Genomic DNA, 20,582 nt, shown 5'->3' on the forward strand with positions numbered 1-20,582 from the left:
AAGCTCTGAGCCCTGTGGCACCACGTGTTGAGCTGTTGGGACGCAGAGACCTCATCTCTCCAGGATACTCTGAATGACCAGAAGATCCAGAGGATGACAGGAGGATGTGATGATGGAAAAATGTCAGCTTATGGGCGGTTACACCTTTAAATGTGGCTCCCTGCAGTCTTTATAAGGCCCTGTTCATGCATGGTATTAAGATACATTTTGGTCGATCGGATGACAAGTGGGCAAAAGAGGCACATAGGCCAATACCCGTTTACACCTGCTACGGACTGCTATGATTCCTCGAATAAATTGAGTAATTCGAATACAAAAATTAATCGAGGCAAGCTTTGTTTAAGCCATTTAACTACATTTCACACTGAGCACCGCGTTTCCCCACGGACCATGATTACTGACGCACAGTCCTCAAAACTTGTGATATGTTATGTAAACAGAAGCAAAATAAATTACCAGTTTTCATTTCTAGTCTGACAACCGTGAGACTGCGACAAACAGTGTGTGTGTGTGTGTGTGTGTGTGTGTGTGTGTGTGTGTGTGAGTTAGAATGGTGAGAGAACATTGTGCTTGGTACATTTCTTATCTTTAAACTGAACTTTTATGACTTCAGCCGGCAAAGTTTATCCTGTCTGACTATAGCGTGTCACATTACGTATTATGTCCAAAGGCTGAAAGCGAGGGCTCTAGCGACATATTACTTTATGTATTTACCAGTGTACGTTAGCACGCATGCAATACAGTTGACAGATGCATTAAACTAAGCCGCTTGAGTGCGTTTTTACATTGTGCTTGTTTAACGTTTAACGTTACCACTATTTTACTTTTCTACTTTAGTCTATTTTGCGATTGAAACTTGTTGTCCGGCTGCATTGAGTTGTACACACCGAGTTCTGTTATTTAAACATGCCATCTGTCTGTTCTGCGTGTCTGAGTGAATGAAATGGGTGCTACACGCGTGATTCTCATGAATTTTTCCGCGTCTACACTGTATGAGAACACATGAACTTAATCTCCTTTCAGAACATTTTACTGAGTGAAGCTAATACACACAAAATAATAAGCATCTTCCGACGACCTGCCAAAATAAAAGTCTGGTTAACTACAGCAGTTTCGCTTCTTGCCAGGGACAAAAATGTATAAATTTCTTACACCTAAATTCATAAAAAAATCGCAGTATATGCGCAGCAACTGGTAACTACTACATTTATGCATTTCACAAATGCTTTGGAAAAGCGGCTTACATATGTAAAGGAAAATGCAATATAAGTATAGGTAAGTATGTGCGATCCCCTGGGATCAAACCCACGACCTTGGTGTTGTTAACAAAATTTACTTAACCTTCAAGGGGGGCGAGGGCTGCCGTTTGAGGGGCGGGGCTCCCCCTAAGGTGATGGTAGGGAAAACATGAGTCATCCATATAAATAAAACAACTTTTCTCTATATAGTATCTGTTTCGTTGCACAGCGTCAGTGGGGAAACTCCTTGGGCTTATTTTTAATGCCTCTTGTCTCGTTTGATACATCTTTTTCTCAGCAAGTTTCCCTAACAGGCCGCGATATTTTATTGTGCCGAAGTGCGAAGCAAGCACGGATGAAAAATGTCCTTATACTCTAAAACAGTGGTCTCCAACGTGGTGCCCGTGGGCACCTGGTAGCCCGCATGAACTCTGTAAGGTCCCCGCTAAACACAGGGCTCACCAATAATGCTCAAGACAGCTGAAAAGTCTGTGACTATACCGATCAGCCAAGTGCTACATCATCATGAAAGGTTATTATTAGCAAGTGTTATAAGCTTTAATATCTGAAAGAATATATAATAAGGCATCACATGTTTAAAGTTTGAATGTATGTTACCAACAAGTTGCCCTCTAGAGGATTTTACATATTTTGGTAGCCCTCGATTACAAAAAGGTTGGAGACCCCTGCTCTAAACTTTTCCTCAAGCATCCCTCAAGTGGAATTGTACCGTAGTCACTGGAGGCAAAAGACAAGCCACACACACAAGTACACAACCCATCTTAGTCCTCAAACCCCCACAAGACACAGAGCTGCGTTTGGCAGCGAAGGTAATTAGCATTGGCCGAGTCACGTGTTTCACACCTGATGGTTGGGTAAGGTGTGTGTGACAGTAAACACACTCTTTTTTTGTGAAAAAAGGAGCATGTGTGGGTGAATTAGAGCTGAGGGCATCTGTGGGACTTGAATGAAAGACGTCTTTGAGAGCAACAGGGATCCACGAGGCATTATGATTCATTACAGCGATTTGTTATGTGCAGGGCAGCTTTGAGAGCGAGAGAGACTCTGCACGTGACAATTAAAGAGAGGCATGCTGGGATGGAGCGCTGGAGATTTTATTTTGGATCACTGCAGAGAGAGTTCTCATTGGTTACAGAGGTTTGGTGTGGAAATAAGTGCATCACTGGCTCTGTAGGTCAGGGTGGGGAAGTTTTGGATTTTATGAAAAAGTTTTAACTGAAATGAAACCTTGGAACACTACGTAGTCTGCAACTCAAATAATGCCGCTCACATGAAAAGTGCATAGATTTTGGCATTAGCAATGTGCCAAGCAAATGAAAACGGGTGAAATTGCTCGTACTGTATGTATGTATTTTATGCATTTTAGCTTAGCAGCAAGCTATCTCTTGGAATAAAACGGTCTGTTATTCGAATCTGAAATATGCAAAATGTGAAAATAAGCATTTATTTGATTAATGGAGTGTTGCAAAACATATGAGGGTTCTAATCAGCCAGGTGTGCTGTCTTCAAAGGTAGCTGCCTACATAGGCCTACAGTAGACAGTGAGACTACTAGATTTTCAATGAGACACAAACACAGATTGTCACCTGTTTATGTTAGTTTCTATGGACTTTTAGTTTGTACCTCTTGAATTCCAGTTTCTTGTATTGTCTTTGTAGTTCTTATGTTCATTGGTTCCCATGTGATTGTCTCCCCATGTGTGTCTTGTTAGCTCGTTAGCCCTGTGTCTATATTGCCCTAGGGTTTGAGATGTCATTTGTCGGTCTTTGTCTTTCACGGTGTTCGGCCTTGTTCTTTCACGGTGTTCGGCCTTGTTCTTTCACGGTGTTCGGCCTTGTTCTTTCACGGTGTTCGGCCTTGTTCTTTCACGGTGTTCGGCCTTGTTCTTTCACGGTGTTCGGCCTTGTTCTTTCACGGTGTTCGGCCTTGTTCTTTCACGGTGTTCGGCCTTGTTCTTTCACGGTGTTCGGCCTTGTTCTTACACGGTGTTCGGCCTTTGTCTTTGTCTTTCACGGTGTTCGGTCTTTGTCTTTTACGGTGTTCGGTCTTGGTCTTTTACGGTGTTCGGTCTTGGTCTTTCACGCTGTTCGGCCTTGTTCTTTCACGGTGTTCGGCCTTTGTCTTTGTCTTACATGGTGTTCGGCCTTTGTCTTTGTCTCACACGGTGTTCGGCCTTTGTCTTTGTCTTACACAGTGTTCGGCCTTTGTCTTAAGTTGCTTTATTTTATTTTATTAAATGTTTATATCCATTTGGATCCGCTGCCTTGAGTTTCTCTGCGTTACACAGATTATATTGTTAATCAGATCTAGCATACTTCGAACAGGTACAAAAACCCAAACTTTTTCTAATACTTGAATGAATGAAATAAAAAAATATATTTGTTGTGTGTTTCAGCTGGGGACTGAGTGGAGTGCACCCGGGGAGTTTACCAAGTTCAGATCCCAGACGTCCAAGTCTGTGCAGTAAGTACATAAAGGAATACATTTACATGCAAACCAGACAACAGCGTATGACACGAATCACAAATTACTCTAAACACTGCTTACTCATACACACGGCTTGATCAGTAAACTGCTTTTTTCTTCCCACATTCACACCATTGTTTCGCTGGCAAATGCACACATGTTTATAATTAAGCTATAAATTAAAGCTGACAAAGTTGGAAATTGTATTGTGAGCTATGGTTGCATTGTGCTGTTTATGGTAAATGTTCATATTTTTCCTAGATTCACAAGCAAAAGAATGTGTATGTTGACAAAAACACTTCAATTCCTTGATGACAAAGGATTCATCATCGAAACAAAAGCTTTGCAAAGCTGTCAATATGATACTGAGTAACATCTATTACCGTCTCCAGAGTGTATTCTCTTTTTCCTGTGTCATTGTCCAATCAAGAGCTTAGATTTGGTCTTTGTAAACAAACCGCCCACACTCATGTCTATTGATTCAGTCATTTTACCCCTGATGGTGCTGATTGGGTTGGTAATTAGAGGAAATTGCTGGCCTTTATCTGATGGGGCATTTAATGATTTCCTCTCTCTGCGTCGCTCAAAGAGCCGGCATAAATTCGGGCCACGCGACCGTTGTCATACCGAAGAATTGCACTGTTGCTACTAAGACAGAAACACCCTTTTCCGCTTTCAATAAGCAGCATATTATCGGTCAATTAGCATATTGCATTTTTCTAAAAAGCCTGTTAAAGCCAACAAATCATTTTTATTTGACGCCCTGCATCATTGAAATGGTTCTACTGGAATTAAGAGTGGGTTTGTTTCCATATTTATGATCTATATCTATCAATCCTTTTTATTGTATATTTAATAATGCATAAACTCATCCGACCCCATTTCGTAAATCTTAGTTTGAGTATATAGATAGTAGCAACTGTGACATCTTATCAATTTTCTGAGCAGGTGTGTATATTTTCAGGAATTATATTTCACAGTTAATAAAAGTACAGGTTATGGGATAATACATTAGCTTAGCTATTTCCTAAAAAAACGGACACAAATGACATAACTGAAATAACTGTTGACGTGCAGTATGAGGTTAGCCACAAGTCAATTTTTAACCACTCTTCATGCAGCCTTTCCAAAAACAACATGTGCTGTTAAGTCAAACAAGTCTTTTCGACTGCTCACATTGGCCTGTGTGTATGAAGGACGAGATATGAATTAGCATTTCTTTGCATTATTCATCCATTGTAGTGGCCGGTAAGTATTTCACCTATTACTGCCCTTGACGTGCCGTTGGATGGAAAAAGTGAACTCTTGGGAGTGACACTGAATAGCTTAACAAAGTGGCTTAACTTTCCTATAGCTTTTTTGCCAAGGTCACGGGTTGCCAGGGAATGCATATCCTGATAAAACATATAGCATGACTGCATGTCTGGATAAAAGCATCTGCCAAATGAATACAATGTAAATGAGTAGAAACCTACAAGAATAGAATATATAATAAAACATCTAGATGTATACGTATTTTGTGGATGGTTGACTACAGAGGGGGCGGGAAGCTCAAGCGAAAGCACATTTGCCAACGTTAAAGCTTTTATTCTTATAAGCACTCTTCTAATGTTTGCTTTTTAAATGTACTTTGGAGCACCACAAACATCGCATTGGAAAATGTTTACCATGGTTTTACTATAGTAAAATGTGGTAAGCAGGGTTTTTGTCAAATAGATTACCATTTGTATAACCACAGTTTTATTATGGATAATATTATGGATATCGTGTTATCACAATATCAAAATTGTCTCAATATAGTAATGGTCACATGACTGTATGAAACGATAGGTCTTCTGGGTCGAACATAGAGAATGTTACAAAAATAATAGATATAATTATATGATTGGGAAAAGAGGATACCTATGGCTGTTTCCAAGTCATCATACATCATACTACCAATTGGAAATAAGACAAAAAAAACTGTTACTATACCATGTAGTTAAAGCATGATTAATTTTTTATATTAAAGTATCATAGTTTTACCATCCGATATCATTGCTGAGAGTACTTGCATTTTCATTACATTGATGCATTCCATATCGACTTGCAGTGCATTCTGGCCATACTGTATAAAGTATAGCCTAAATATACAGTAGTAAAAATGTACAGGACATTTTCATTAGTATGTGTGTCCATTCTGATATTTAAACCCTCCTCCTTTGTTAACACAATGCTTTAGCTGACGCACAAAACCCAACACGGAGTACTACACAATCCAGTATGAAGAAGATGGGCCTTAATGGACCAGATAGACTCTGCCAATAGCATTGTGCTATAAATACTCAGCACATAAAATATTGTATAAAATATTCCAAAACAATTATACTTTAGTATTGAGCGTTATAAATATAATAATAATGAACTGTTTTCTCGAATTTTCCACTCTCTATGGTGGATTTTGGGTGGAGCCTGTGGCCGTGCATTCTGGGATTGCCTTCCTCACAGGTTCATGTGAAACTGAACTGAATTAATCTTTTTTGCTTTCTAACTTTTACAAGATTCCTTTTTTGGAATTTGTGCTTAAAGTGCTGTCTGATTGGGTACTTTAGACTTTAGTTTAGAACGGTTCTGTTTCTCTAACATACACCTCTGTGACGGTTTAATACCGCTTTAAAATAAATTGTGATTTCTGTGCACTTAGTATTTGCAACGTTTAATAAAGAGAATCTGTCCAAAACCACAAAGACCTGATGTACAAAACAACAGTGATAAAGACAAGTGTGTAGGCACTTTTAGGACTTTACTAACTGTGTTTATCACGATTAGCGTGATCACAAATCAATGCCGTTATTGAATTTGAGCGAGAGAGAAATACAGAGGCAATGATAGATATTGATTGGAAGTCAAGTACTTTGCTTTTAAAGCGGGATAGTCCATTGTTAGTGTTTTTCACTAGCACAGATCATTGCTCCAATAACGCATCTTATCTTACGGCGCATCAAGCCGCTACAAGACACTTCTCTTGCATCCATTCAGCATGCACCCACTTGATGGAATTGAGCTCTTGCTTTTATTTCAATGAAGTCTAGAAAGTGATTGTCGTAGCATTTTTCCTTGCTGAAGCAAATGTGTTTACATATATGTTTCATTGTAGATGTCTGAAACCTTCCTTAGGAACCTCCTGAGATGTTCTTTTGAAGGTTGACAAGATACATCCCATGTCTGGGTTTGATCACTTTCTTGGAAGTTCGATCAACTCTCGAAGTACTTTAGGTGGGCATCTTTTACGCTTTCATCAAATTGATGATGAACATGAGTGCTGAATGATGATCTAAGTCTGCAGTCTCTGATGGGCTTTCCATTAGATTAGTCCTGCTGATGCGATCGGATGATACTATGATGGGATGAGAAACACTGTGTGGGAAAGCCAGGTGGCCAGAATGCCTGTGGAAAAGCACCGTAAGGAGGATTCAGAGATGGGTTTGCTGAATGTGACTCAAGCTAGACACTGTGAGAGATCTGTTTCTGCACTTTAAGAGCAAGAGAAGAGAGATGGGATGAGACATAGAGAGAGTGGCATCATATCGAGGTATTTTTAGCAAGCCCTCAGGCATTTCCACAAAAGTGCTATGTCATACTGCCTGGAAGTCTGGAGCAAATGTATATTTGTCTGTGCTTTATTGTGTTTATGTTCACATCATCTTATTATTGTATATAGGCTATATTATTTTTGTATTATTGTACACAAATCTTGACTTGTGACAACAGTTTTGCTAAAACGTCATGTTCAGCTCAGTGGCAAACTGTAAAAAAATTATTTTTGTCTTGCATTCCAGTACAAATACAGGTATCTGAAAATGATTAAATCAAGATACGGTACATTCACTTTAAAATAGTATGTCTTGTTTTGGGAAAATTGTATCAAAATGCTTGTAACAAGTTCAATAAAAGGAATGAGGCGGGAACCGGCGAACATAAAACAATCTTTAATTAAATAAACAAAACAAAAAAAAAGCTGACGCTCCTGACGACAACTCCCCCCCTGGCCAATTCCCCTGACAAAGGTCCTTCTTTGTCAAGAGAAGAGATATGGGATGAGACAAAGGTCAGGGTGGTGCACCATTCTCGCATGAGCTCTCCCCATTTGGCGAGACTGTGTGTGTATTTCTATATGACACCTCTCGTCGGTAGGATGCGGCCTCCGTAGCGCATTCTCCTCTCTCGAGGTTCCTGCGCTTCCCAATCACCCTCACGGTGCCAGGCGGCCGTCTCGTATCTAGAGTAGGAAGGCATCCGCCTATGACGGCCGTTGGTAAGAGCCCTCGCCACCTATTCAAGTGCTCTCTTAACTTTTTCACTGGAAGATCATGATTTGCGGCAGTGCACCCATGACTCGCCTAGGCCGGTCATGATACAGCGAAGTTCAGTGGTGTGTCATATAGGAACCCCATCTGTCTGTTCGACCCAATGTCGAGAGACCGACAGAAGGGGAATGTCTTTGTTACGGATGTAACCTCAGTTCCCTGAAGGAGGGAACGAGATGTTGCGTCCTTTATGCCACAACGCTTCGCCCACTACAGCGACCCGGGTATACTTCCAGGTTCCTCAGCCCAAAAGGTGAATGAATGGGCACGCCATCTTCCTTTTATACCCGTATGTACGGGGCGAAGACTGGCGCATCATACCATTTGCCAATTTCATTGGCCTTTTAAAAAGTACAATCAGTGTTGATAGGTTCTCAAGGTCAAATCCCTTCTATCGGTTCGACACAACGTCTTGTTCCCTCAATCAGGGAACTGAGGTTACATCCGTAACCAAGACGTTTTCAATTCCCTCACCCATGAGCCATGGCGTTCTTTAATCTGTATTTGGATTTCCTCCAGTATAGCTGAGGCTTGTTAATTTTAAGTTGGATTGTGAACTTTGTTCTCTCTCGAGACATCAGACTGACATCTACTGTGAAGTCTGTCTGTGGCTGAGATCCCAGAAATGAAGTGTTTCACACTAATAACGCCACACATACACAGAGTTTATGAATCTTAATGATTCTGCAGCTGCCCGAGATCTCGTGGAGTTCATAAATATGATAAAGTCAAAGTCAACAGTTTTAACACTGTACCAAGGCTTGTGTGTGAGTCATGGCTGCCTATGCGTCTTTTCTTACACCATATTCAAACAACTCGTGTATGAAATGTTTTAAGTAATGTTTGCTAATTGAAATAATGATGCTAATGATGCGTTTAACCATTTTTTATTGTTTATCTGAGTAAATGTTTCACATTGATCCAAAATGTTTTGGTGTGCAATAATGTTACCCGTTGCATTCTCAGCAGTGCCACCAGAGACACTATAGTGGGTATTTTTGCAAACTGTCTTTAAAGGAAAAGATCACCTAAAAATGTAAATTACACCATAATTCACGAAACATATGATAATTAATCAAGAGATACGCGAGAACCAATGGGATTCGACATGCTACTATGTTTTGACTTACCTTTCAGGGCTGTCTGATATGGACTCTGTCTACAAGCATAGTGACGAACTTCCGTCTGAATATCAGTTTCCGGTTTAATGGGCTAGTTGCACAAGATGGCGCCGGTGAGATTTTGCAACGCCAAAGTCGGCATACTCATTTATATACAGTAGATGCCTTTTCTGTTAGTAAACATTGTGACATGTTTTTGTGAGCGGCGCTAAGGGGTAGGCAGAAAGACCCCCCTGACTGCATTATTAATGCTAGGTAGCGTGTCTTGTTTGCTTGCTATTTGACAATGACTAGAAAAATACTGAATCAATTTCACTGCGTGCTAACTAGTAAAGATAAACTAAGAGTGTATATATCCATATATGCCTGCGTGTACTAAGTGGCAAACGTTAGCAAATGCTTTTACTTGAACACAAACCTGACACATAACATGAGCCGTCTCACTGTTCCTTCTCCCTTTAGACTAATGCACTTATGACAACTAAAGAAAAAGAGATGACAAACGGTTTCCTTTTATGCATAGTTTCTGGCCGATAGTTTACTGCTAGTTGTGTTACTAACAAATTTAGCTAGCATACCCTATGCACTCAAAATGTTCCCCAGTTACGGATTTGGGCAAACGTGAGATATTTTTAGACCAAATCATAATCCACACCAACAAAAGACATTCGTTTTTTCATCTTAAGTGTCATGAAGTGAAACACAAGCATTTTTGATGATCGTTTCTGTTCAGTCCGCTCGTTTTATTGTATTTAACTCCAGCTGTCGTCAGTGTTTTTGTTTGGCAATGGCAGCAGATATGTGTTAAAATATCAAATTGGGGACTGTGTTCTGTCGATTGTGGCACTAAACAACACAACAAGAGGATATTTGAAGCTCCTTATGTAGTCGAATCTGTGCTGGTTTGTATTGGCCCCCTCCAGTTTAGCCTCCAGCTAATGCCGTGACGTAAGCGTGAAGTCGGCGCTAATGGGGTCAATAATACTATCAAGTTGCATTGGCTTAACAAAGTGCTCAGCAATGTAAAGAGGATCTGTCATATCGCTGATATATTACTTTCTTCTTTTTCATAAAAAACACCCATATTTGCAGTCTGAAAATTCTCCTTTTCCCATATAGTGTTATTTGTCCGGAAATTAGTCCGCCGACCCCGGCCTCCAAAACGCTCACCGGCTTCATCTTGTGCAGCAAGTCGATTTCTAAAACGACTTATCATACCTAAACAATGACCGGGGAAAACCAGATTTCTGTCAAAATGTACTTTTAATAAACAGACCTTATAAGAAATCCGTGGGTTTAATTTCACAGTCAGTAGTAAAACTGTGATATTCTGGCTGTGTTTCTGCTTGCTGCACAGGGAGGCAATATGTCTGCCCTACAACATTAGTGAATCTGAATTATTGACAAGAGCATCAGCCCACTCTATTTCTGAGGTATCTAAAGTTAGTTCCTTTTCCAGGGCAATGTTGTATCATCTTTTTTAACATTTCTTACTCTTTTATGATGTTGAGTCAGAATGTGGAATCAGCCTTTTGCTGTTTGCTACTGTTTTGAAATGTTTCATGAAAAGTAAAAAGACTTGTGACGGATGTTGTTGGCAGAAAGTGTGACGGTAATGGGGTTGTTAGATTCTCTCTTACATTCATCTTCATGTCTGGTCTAGCACAGTTACTCAGAGTCCGAGTCAGAGTTTACAATTAGCCAGACAATTAAGAGCTTGTTCTCCCTCTCTCTCTCTCTCGCTCGCTCTCATTTGGACTGGGCCTCTATTCATCATTTCTCTGACATGTGAATGAGGATACACGTATACACACACATACATCCAAACGTCTCTAGACATAGTCCTACACCATTATCATCTTAAAACCTGAAAACTTGATTCCATATGTTTGCGTAGTCGTGTGTTTCCAGATCTTCAGACCATAAGATCTGGATTCCATGGCAGCATTGTCAAAAGACTGTCTGACAGAAATAAAGAGCAAAAGTTTGGCTTTGATTCCTGGCTTTAAAGAACACAACACGCACGTCTCCCAGAATTCCTAAAGAATTCTACCAATCAGATGACAACTTCTTAACTTAAAAGTGTGCCTTATGGATCAGACCTTCATCCAACTCTCCAAAGATAAGACTGTGTTTGCCAAGCTCCAAAAAGCATTTCATAATATGAAAAGGAAATGTGCTTTTTTGTGCCCATCTTCTTAAATCATACAATATCTAAGTTTGATGACAAACATATTATAACATCATTATCAGATCAAACATGGGAATGTTTTTGGAGATGTCAAAACCAATGAAGTCCATGCCTGATGTCCAACTTGTGTCGTAGCCGCAATTTTTAACTTTCTTTTGGATGAACTTTTCCAGACATATAAGGTCATTTGTTTGATAAGTGTTGATGAACGACGTTTACTTGAAACTTCAGAATCTTGTGGCTTAGAGACTAAAAATGGGACGTTACTGACAGAGCATGATGAGACAGTGTTGTGTCACATATCTGGAGCTGTATATCCAGCAGCACTGTTATCCATCCCACCCATTTTTAACAGCACCTGCTGGATGAGAATAAACGCCTGGGTTATTCACCTCCAGTTTGTTTTATAAAATGTAAATATCGCTGTAATTAAGTTAATCTAACAGTCAACGATCTTGATTATGTACAGCAAAATGTTGAAATCTATTTATTATACAAACATTTCTGTAGTTTTGATGTCAACACATGAACAGAGTGTTTACATTACACAATCGAAATATAATAATAATAATAATAAACATTTGTGTACATGTTAAAACAATAGTATTGTGTTGTTTAAATATAACATATATAATATAACAAATTTATAATATAACATTAAATATAACATTCAAAAACCCCTTATGATGTTCAAAATAACAAGGACCGTGACGTCACCACCCTGGAGCCAGGCCCGGGGTCGGTGCTCGAATACGAGCGCCTGGTGGCTGGGCCTTTCCCCACGGGGTCCGGCCGGGCTCAGCCCGAAGGAGCGACGTGGGGCCGCCTTTCCGTGGGCTCACCACGTGCGGGGGTAGGTGCGTAGTGGGACCATAGGGGGTCGGTGCGTAGTGGATCGGGCGGCAGTCGGAGGAGAGTGCCTCGACAGCCCGATCCCTGGACACGGAAGCTATCTCTAGGGAGGTGGAACGTCACCTCACTGGCGGGGAAGGAGCCTGAGATGGTGCGAGAGGTTGAGTGGTCCCGACTAGAGATAGTCGGGATCACCTCTACGCATGGCTTGGGCTCTGGAACCACACTCCTCGAGAGAGGATGGACACTTCATCACTCTGGAGTTGCCCATGGGGATAGGCGGCCGGCTGGTGTGGGTGTGCTTATAGCCCCCCAGCTCTCCCGCCATGTGTTGGAGTTTACCCCGGTGAACGAGAGGGTCGTTTCCCTGCGCCTACGGGTCGGGGTTAGGTCTCTCACTGTTGTTTGTGCCTACAGGCCGAACGGCAGTGCAGATTACCCGACCTTCTTGGAGTCTCTGGGAGGGATGCTGGAAAGTACTCCTACTGGGGGACTTCAACGCCCATGTCGGCAACGACAGTGACACCTGGAGGGGCGTGATTGGGAGGAACGGCCCCCCTGATCTGAACCCGAGCGGTGTTTAGTTATTGGACTTCTGTGCTAGTCACAGTTTGTCTATAACGAACACCATGTTCAAACATAAGGGTGTCCATCAGTGCACGTGGCACCAGGACACCCTAGACCGCAGGTCGATGATCGACTTTGGGATCGTTTCATCTGACCTGTGACCATACGTTTTGGACACTCGGGTTAAGAGATGGGCGGAGCTGTCAACTGATCACCACCTGGTGGTGAGTTGGATCCGATGGCAGGAGAGGAAGCTGGACAGACTCGGCAGACCCAAACGTACTGTAAGGGTATGCTGGGAAAGCCTGGCCGAGTCTCCTGTCAGAGAGATCTTTAACTCCCACCTCCGGCAGAGCTTCAACCAGATCCCGAGGGAGGCTGGAGACATTGAGTCCGAGTGGACCATGTTCTCCGCCTCCATTGTCGAAGCGGCCACTCGGAGCTGTGGCCATAAGGTCTCCGGTGCCTGTCGAGGCGGGAATCCCCGAACCCGGTGGTGGACACCGGAAGTAAGGGAAACCATCAAGCTGAAGAAGGAGTCTTATCGGGCCTGGTTGGCTTGTGGGACTCCTGAGGCAGCTGACAGGTACCGGCAGGCCAAGCGGACTGCTGCCCGGGTGGTTGTGGAGGCAAAAACTCGGGCCTGGGAGGAGTTTGGTGAGGCCATGGAGAAGGACTATCGACTGGCCTCGAAGAGATTCTGGCAAACCGTCCGTGAAACAGTGCCCTACCAACGCTGTTTACAGTGGAGGTGGGAGGCTGTTGACCTCAACTGGGGATGTCATCGGACGGTGGAAGGAGTACTTCGAGGATCTCCTCAATCCCATCGTCACGTCCTCCATTGAGGAAGCAGAGGCTGAGGGCTCAGAGGTGGACTCGTCCATCACCCAAGCCGAAGTCACTGAGATAGTCAAGAAACTCCTCAGTGGCAAGGCACCGGGGGTGGATGAGATTCGCCCTGAGTACCTCAAGTCTCTGGATGTTGTGGGGCTGTCTTGGCTGACACGCCTCTGCAGGGGACAGTGCCTCTGGGATGGCAGACCGGGGTGGTGGTCCCTCTTTTTAAGAAGGGGACCGGGAGGGTGTGTTCCAACTACAGGGGATCACACTTCTCAGCCTTCCCGGGAAAGTCTATGCCAGGGTACTGGAGAGGAGAATACGGCCGATAGTAGAACCTCGGATTCAGGAGGAACAGTGTGGTTTTCGTCCAGGCCGTGGAACACTGGACCAGCTCTACACCCTCAACAGGGTGCTGGAGGGTTCATGGGAGTTTGCTCAACCAATCCACATGTGTTTTGTGGATTTGGAGAAGGCATTCGACTGTGTCCCTTGTGGCATCCTGTGGAGGGTGCTTCGGGAGTATGGGGTCTGTGGTCCTTTACTAAGGGCTGTCAGGTCCCTGTAGGGCCGAAGCAGGAGCTTGGTTCGCATTGCCGGCAGTAAGTCGGACTTGTTCCCAGTGCATGTCGGACTCCAGCAGGGCTGCCCTTTGTCACCGGTTCTGTTCGTAATTTTTATGGACAGAATTTCTAGGTGCAGCCAGGGGCCGGAGGGTGTCAGGTTTGGGGACCACACGATCTCGTCTCTGCTATTTGCGGATTATGTTGTCGTGTTGGCCCCTTCAAACCAGGACCTTCAGCATGCACTGGGACGGTTTACAGCAGAGTGTGAAGCGGCTGGAATGAAAATCAGTACCTCCAAATCCGAGGCCATGGTCCTCAGTCGGAAATGGGTGGCTTTCCCACTTCAGGTAGGTGGAGAGTTCCTTCCTCAAGTGGAGGAGTTTAAGTATCTCGGGGTCTTGTTCACGAGTGACGGAAGGATGGAACGGGAGATTGACAGACGGATCGGTGCAGCTTCTGCAGTAATGCGGTCGATGTACCGGTCCGTCGTGGTGAAGAAAGAGCTAAGCCGCAAGGCGAAGCTCTCAATTTACCGGTCAATCTACGTTCCTACTCTCACCTATGGTCATGAGCTTTGGGTCATGACCGAAAGGACAAGATCCCGGACACAGGCGGCTGAAATGAGCTTCCTCCGCAGGGTGGCTGGGCGATCCCTTAGAGATAGGGTGAGAAGCTCGGTCACCCGGGAGGAGCTCGGAGTAGAGCCGCTGCTCCTCCACATCGAGAGGGGTCAGCTGAGGTTGCTTGGGCATCTGTTACGGATGACTACTGGACGCCTTCCCCGGAAGGTGCTCCGGGCCCGTCCGACCGGGAGGAGACCCCGGGGAAGACCTAGGACACGCTGGTGGGACTATGTCTCCCGTCGGAAGAGCTGGAGGAAGTGTCTAGGGTGAGGGATGTCTGGGCATCTCTGCTTAGACTGCTGCCCCCGCGACCCGGCCCTGGATAAGCGGGAAAATGGATGGATGGATATATAAACTTATTTTCTTCGTTGTTTTTGTGGTCTGAAAGAATTCAACCAGTTTGCCCTTTATTTTGCTGCAAATAAAAACAATCATTTATTATTGTATGAAATTCATTATTATAGTTTTGTTTTTAGTTTTACTAATATTTAAAATTAGATTTTATTTTAGCTAAATTTTTATCATTGCTTTTGTTATTTTATCATTTATTTGTTAATCTTTTATGTTGCTATATAAAATTACTTAATGTTTATTTTAGCTATACTAGTTTTGTTAAATATTTACTTATAAATACTTATTTCAGTTTATTTCTGAGACGAGAAATAATTTGCTAAGATTTTAGTAAACAGGACCGTTTTCAATATTTTTATTTTAGTAAACTTAAATATATACATAATTTATCTCTGGAAATTGTTTTTTTCTTGTCGCAGTGCAGTGCATTCTGGGATTCCCGTAATCATGAAGGACACATTCAGTTCTGCTTTTTGTTTGTCTTTAGTAAGGTGTCTTATAAGGCACCATCCTTTTACTGTCTGTTATAAAACACACTGTGTGTCAGTGCATGCTTATAATGCCTATAAAGGTGCCTAGGTTTTGAAACAGAGCTGTAGTTGCTGTAGATGCTGTAGTTGCTTCCATCCTGTAGATGGAAATATACTGCAGGCTTGTGTTTTTGTGAACCTTGTTGCAAAATTTTACCATTTGTTTCGCTACAAATGAACTAGATAGCCACAAATAAACAGTTTCTCCAGAGAGTCCTGTCTTCTCCGGAACGGGTACGCTTTATTTCTCTCCACGTTTCTAAAGGTCCTGTTCGGCATCCCGCCGACACACCTGCTGTGATTGATTGTAGTGTGGTATATAAGACAGGCAGAGCCAATCGGACGACAAAATTGCGCTGTCATCTACACCCCCCACTGTACTTACTTCTCAGTCTGGGAACCCTCGGCCCACTCATGCTACCGAGACATTCACCTTCACCCGCTAAGAGGGTCTATTTTCTACTTTTGCCAGAAATTTCACACACTTCCTGTTTTTAGCTCCGACTCACATCAGCGGTTTGTCCTCTGCACCGCTCATCCATACCGTCTATAATTTGAGATGATGGGCCGCTGTTCCCTTCCTCCAGTCATTTTACAGTACATTACTGTGACGTGATGGATGCAAGGTCTCTCCATTTCTCACCAGGTCTATTCTCTCTCGAGGTCTGTTTCGTATGCTCAACGGACCAAGCCAGACATTTGCATTAGCGTCTGAGCTAAAGTACGTCTCGTGCATTGGGGCGCTCATGTATATGCATGTGCAAATTTGCTCTTCAGGATCCTCGTGTTGCAGATCTCCTCTCTCCAATTGCCATAATTAGCGTGTGTAAATAAAACATGCCGCCTCACACCCCAGATTTCAGCAAAGTGTTTAAATACTGTTTTGTTCGTATAAATGGGGTTGGTACTGTATGGTTTGAGAGTGAGGGATGGAGAGTGCTGGCAAGTCATCGTTTGTAATGTAATATTCAGAGGTTTAACAATGTGTGAAATGGAGCAGAGGTGTGGTTGTGATGATCTGAGAGCAGATTTGAGGAGATTTACACTCCCATAATCAGACAGACAAAACTTGATACAGTATATAACACAGTATAATATATAATATGATATGACATATGCTGTGTAATGTTGCATGATTTGATATACGGTACATATTATGACATGGTGTGATATATAACACAGGACAATATGATTACATTAGGATTACACAGTTTTATGTTTTATACAGTATTTATATATATATTCTCATTTATTGTAATAATTTAGCATACATAGTTATATACAGTACATTATAGTAATAATATATATTTCATTGGTATATATGGTACAATATTCTGAAATATACAGTATTTGCTATTATACAATATTTTCTTATTTGCAATATGATTTTTTTAAACTACTTTTTTAAATTACATTTTATGTTTGATTTGATATGATTTATGGTGTAAATGATGTATAGCTTAATGTAATGTTACAGTATATGATTTAATACAAAAATGGTTACGATAAGTTATCCATTCTGGGAAAATGCTGATTTTTTTATTTACTGTTTTCTACATCAACTCATTCTACATGAATTCTAAAGAACATTCTGTGAAAATAAAGTGTTGGTATTTTTAAGAATGACTAAATAAGAAATCATTGTTTAATTCAAATGAAGGAAATGTAGTTTCAGTAAAATCTTCCAAGTGTTTATTAAATTATTATATAATATTTTACAGTACTAAACCCATTAACTCAAAATGTTCACTCTTCTCTCTTTAGCCTCATGGCGTCCAGACGATATTACTTTGAGATTCTCCACAAGCAAGACGAGAAGGGCTCAGATCACGTTGAAGTCGGGGTGAGTCTGATATATGTTGAAACTCCTGCTTCGAGCTTCAGAAATGAATCGCCTGCATCAGACCGCAGGGCACTTTTCAATTCATGTCCCATCTGCTTGTTCCGTCTGAAACATACGCAATCCTAAATTGTGTCCTTTCAAATTCTTAACAATCCATTTTCGGCTCTGGGAAAAAATGTAAGTGCCTGTTGTGGTAAATGTTATTATATGGGGCTTTTCAGACTGAGAGCTATTGTGAGGCTTGAAAAAAGAACTTCTAAGGATTGAAAATAGATGGAAAGGAAAGAAATGTTTTACTCAGAGCTTTAATAACACAGAAATAGACCTGAATAGCATTGAAAGGAGATGTTGGTTTTTTTTAAGGACGAGAACAGATTTATTGTGTTTCTCAGTCTGGGTACCATTCAAATCTTTACACGAGCCACTTCGTCTGGCTGTATGTCTGTTTTTGTTAGGATGAGTTCTCAATACCTCTGCAAGACTGATGCCTAGTTTAGCATCCACTTAACCGCACTGCAGTTTGATCTTTTTATTGTTACATTATAGGGATTCACCAGAAGCATTTTTATTTTCACTGATGCCAATAAATGTACGGATATTCCTTTGCTCACTTATTTTGAACATTTGTCAATAAAAAGACCAAAGGGTCTCACATAAAAACGTGTCACACCAAAGTCCTATTTTTTCTGCTGGGGAGATCTGCGATACATCTGTAGCATTCCCATTTATTTCAATGGGATTTCAATTGGATTTGCCCATGCTTACACTGTCCAAAAGAGACTGTCCTCCAAGAAAAGACGAACCTATCGGTCGTTTCTACAAGCACCTTTTTACGACCGACAGCCCCTTAGCACCAGCAGCTCATTACGACGGATGGTTATGTATTGATGTGCAGGATATTCCATTGATTTAGGCTGTTCACTTTTATCCATTTTGTTCTTTGTATGTGTTGTATCAATAATTCAATCATGAATATTTATGGTTTTACAGATATTTTGAAGCCCCTACCCAATACCCACCCTAAGACTAAACACTTCTTAACCATAGAAAGCAACACACGAGTGAAATACAGTCACAGGCATTTATTGCATAAATTGACCAACAAACAGTAAATTACAAAACAAATTGCGTAGCAAACCTTCTGAATTGAAGCCAGAAGATAACTTAAGACAAAGATCATCCATGTATGCAACGGATGTAGTCAGAGTTCGTTCAGACGTCATGACGCCATCGATAGACAATCGCTGCATCCCATTTATTATTTTGTATGTAATGTTTGCTGTATATTATGTTTATTAATTTAGAAAATCATCTTTTATTTCATTTTATTAATGCAGTGTGGCGTCACTGAACTCCGCCCTCTCGCGGTGAGTTGTTGGTAATATCAGCCGCACGCCTTGGTGTCTATGGATTCACACTTCGAATTTTCACCGGAAGCAGAAGACCATCCGGGTACTTTGAGAATACTCATTTCAACATACTATTATTTGGGGGGTTTCTCTATTGGGAGAAATTCACAGGACGGAAGATTTACTTTAAATGGTGCTCACTTCAGCGTCTTTTCTTCTTAAAAATCGATCGTTTGACCTTGATCTAGTGATGGTGAAATGAAGCTTTGCGAAGCATCAAGGCCTTCCCTTCAAGTGTATCATAAAATGGTTAATTACTTGAAGCTTTTCAAAATGGTGCGCCATCTTGTGGTCAAAGGGTGGAATAACTGCCTGTGTCTATTTATATGTTTAATGTTTCACGTAATAATCCACTTCATATCAATAAAAATAACCAGTTCTTTATGTGTTGATGTTAACGTTGCACTTAGGCCTAGGCTGTACATACTGTCATACTGCTTCGATCAACATATGCAGTTATTCACACAAACTTTTGTCTTAGTCCTGTGAGTTCACAGGCTTGTGCAGACATACATTATATAATATATAATACAAAGGAAAAGATAATGATTGTATAAATGTGACGTGATTGTGAATTAGGGACTTGACATTTTATTTTGTGGGTAATGGAAAAATTGAAAGACTTCTATTTAGGAACAGGACGTGTTGAACAGTGCGAGGCTACTTTATTATAAAAAATGTTATACCTTTTTGAAAATTCTTTCACATATGACAGTTGTAGTTTCAATTCACTAATTCACCATAGCGAAAAAGACAATCGAAACCTACGTGAGCCAAGGATTATAATTTGCAAATAAATTCTTTAAAATCAGACAATGTGATTTTCAGTATTTTCTTTCTCATTCTGTCTCTCCTAGTTGAAGTGTACCTATGATGAAAATGACAGGCCTCTCTCTCATCTTTTTAAGTGGGAGAACTTGCACAATCGGTGGCTGACTAAATACTTTTTTGCCCCACTGTACACCATGGATACTGTAATGATGTAGTAGTTGATATTTTATTGTTTAGATTTACTATCCAGTATATTGTTTTGTTATTACTCTGTCTTAAAAAACAATGTGCATTGAGAAGGCTTCATGCCAACTTTACAAAGTTGTTAGCTGGTGAATTGTCCTTATTCAAAAACTCTTCCCAGCGGCACTCGAGAGCACAGATACTGCAGGAGAGCAATGCCCGATATGCTCGCTGAGTCATGAGTGAGGAATTCAACACACGGGACGACCCAGAGGGGAGCCACTACGTATGGGGCCCTAGCCCTAGTACAGGGGTCTACCTGAGTAGGGATGACTCTACCTATACTGGACCTGGTTCCAACAGACGGCTCCGCTCAGTCTGTTACCAAGTGCAAATGCTTAGTGATGGATGGAATGCCTATACTTCGCCGCAAGAGGGGAAAGTAGGGAGGCTAAAATAGCGCACTAGTCTCACCTGAGGAGGGGAGAAGGCGCTTTCGCAGGCGTACGGCCAAACCAGGAGCCCAACCTAAACGTTGGCGGCATTAAGGACATGTGCTGCAACTGGTTCCACGTGGAGATTGTAAAACCTTGTGAAGGTACTGGGCGTAGCCCAACCCGCAGTTCTACAAATGTCTGCCAGAGAGGCTGTAAAACCCGGCCGACAT

The 20,582-nt window shown here is 41.7% G+C and overlaps 1 protein-coding gene across 1 annotated transcript in view; it reads left to right on the plus strand.

Annotated features, from left to right (window-relative positions):
• b4galnt4a (beta-1,4-N-acetyl-galactosaminyl transferase 4a) overlaps nt 1-20,582 on the plus strand; it is a 123,524-nt gene that overhangs the window by 77,895 nt on the left and 25,047 nt on the right. The window contains exons 7-8 of the mRNA XM_079450953.1: nt 3,655-3,722; nt 17,474-17,552. Of these exons, the coding sequence (XP_079307079.1) occupies nt 3,655-3,722; nt 17,474-17,552 (147 nt within the window). The remainder of the gene's footprint in view (nt 1-3,654; nt 3,723-17,473; nt 17,553-20,582) is intronic.

Source organism: Barbatula barbatula (genome assembly GCF_947034865.1).
Source record: "Barbatula barbatula genome assembly, chromosome: 25".
Classification (NCBI taxonomy): domain Eukaryota; kingdom Metazoa; phylum Chordata; class Actinopteri; order Cypriniformes; family Nemacheilidae; genus Barbatula; species Barbatula barbatula.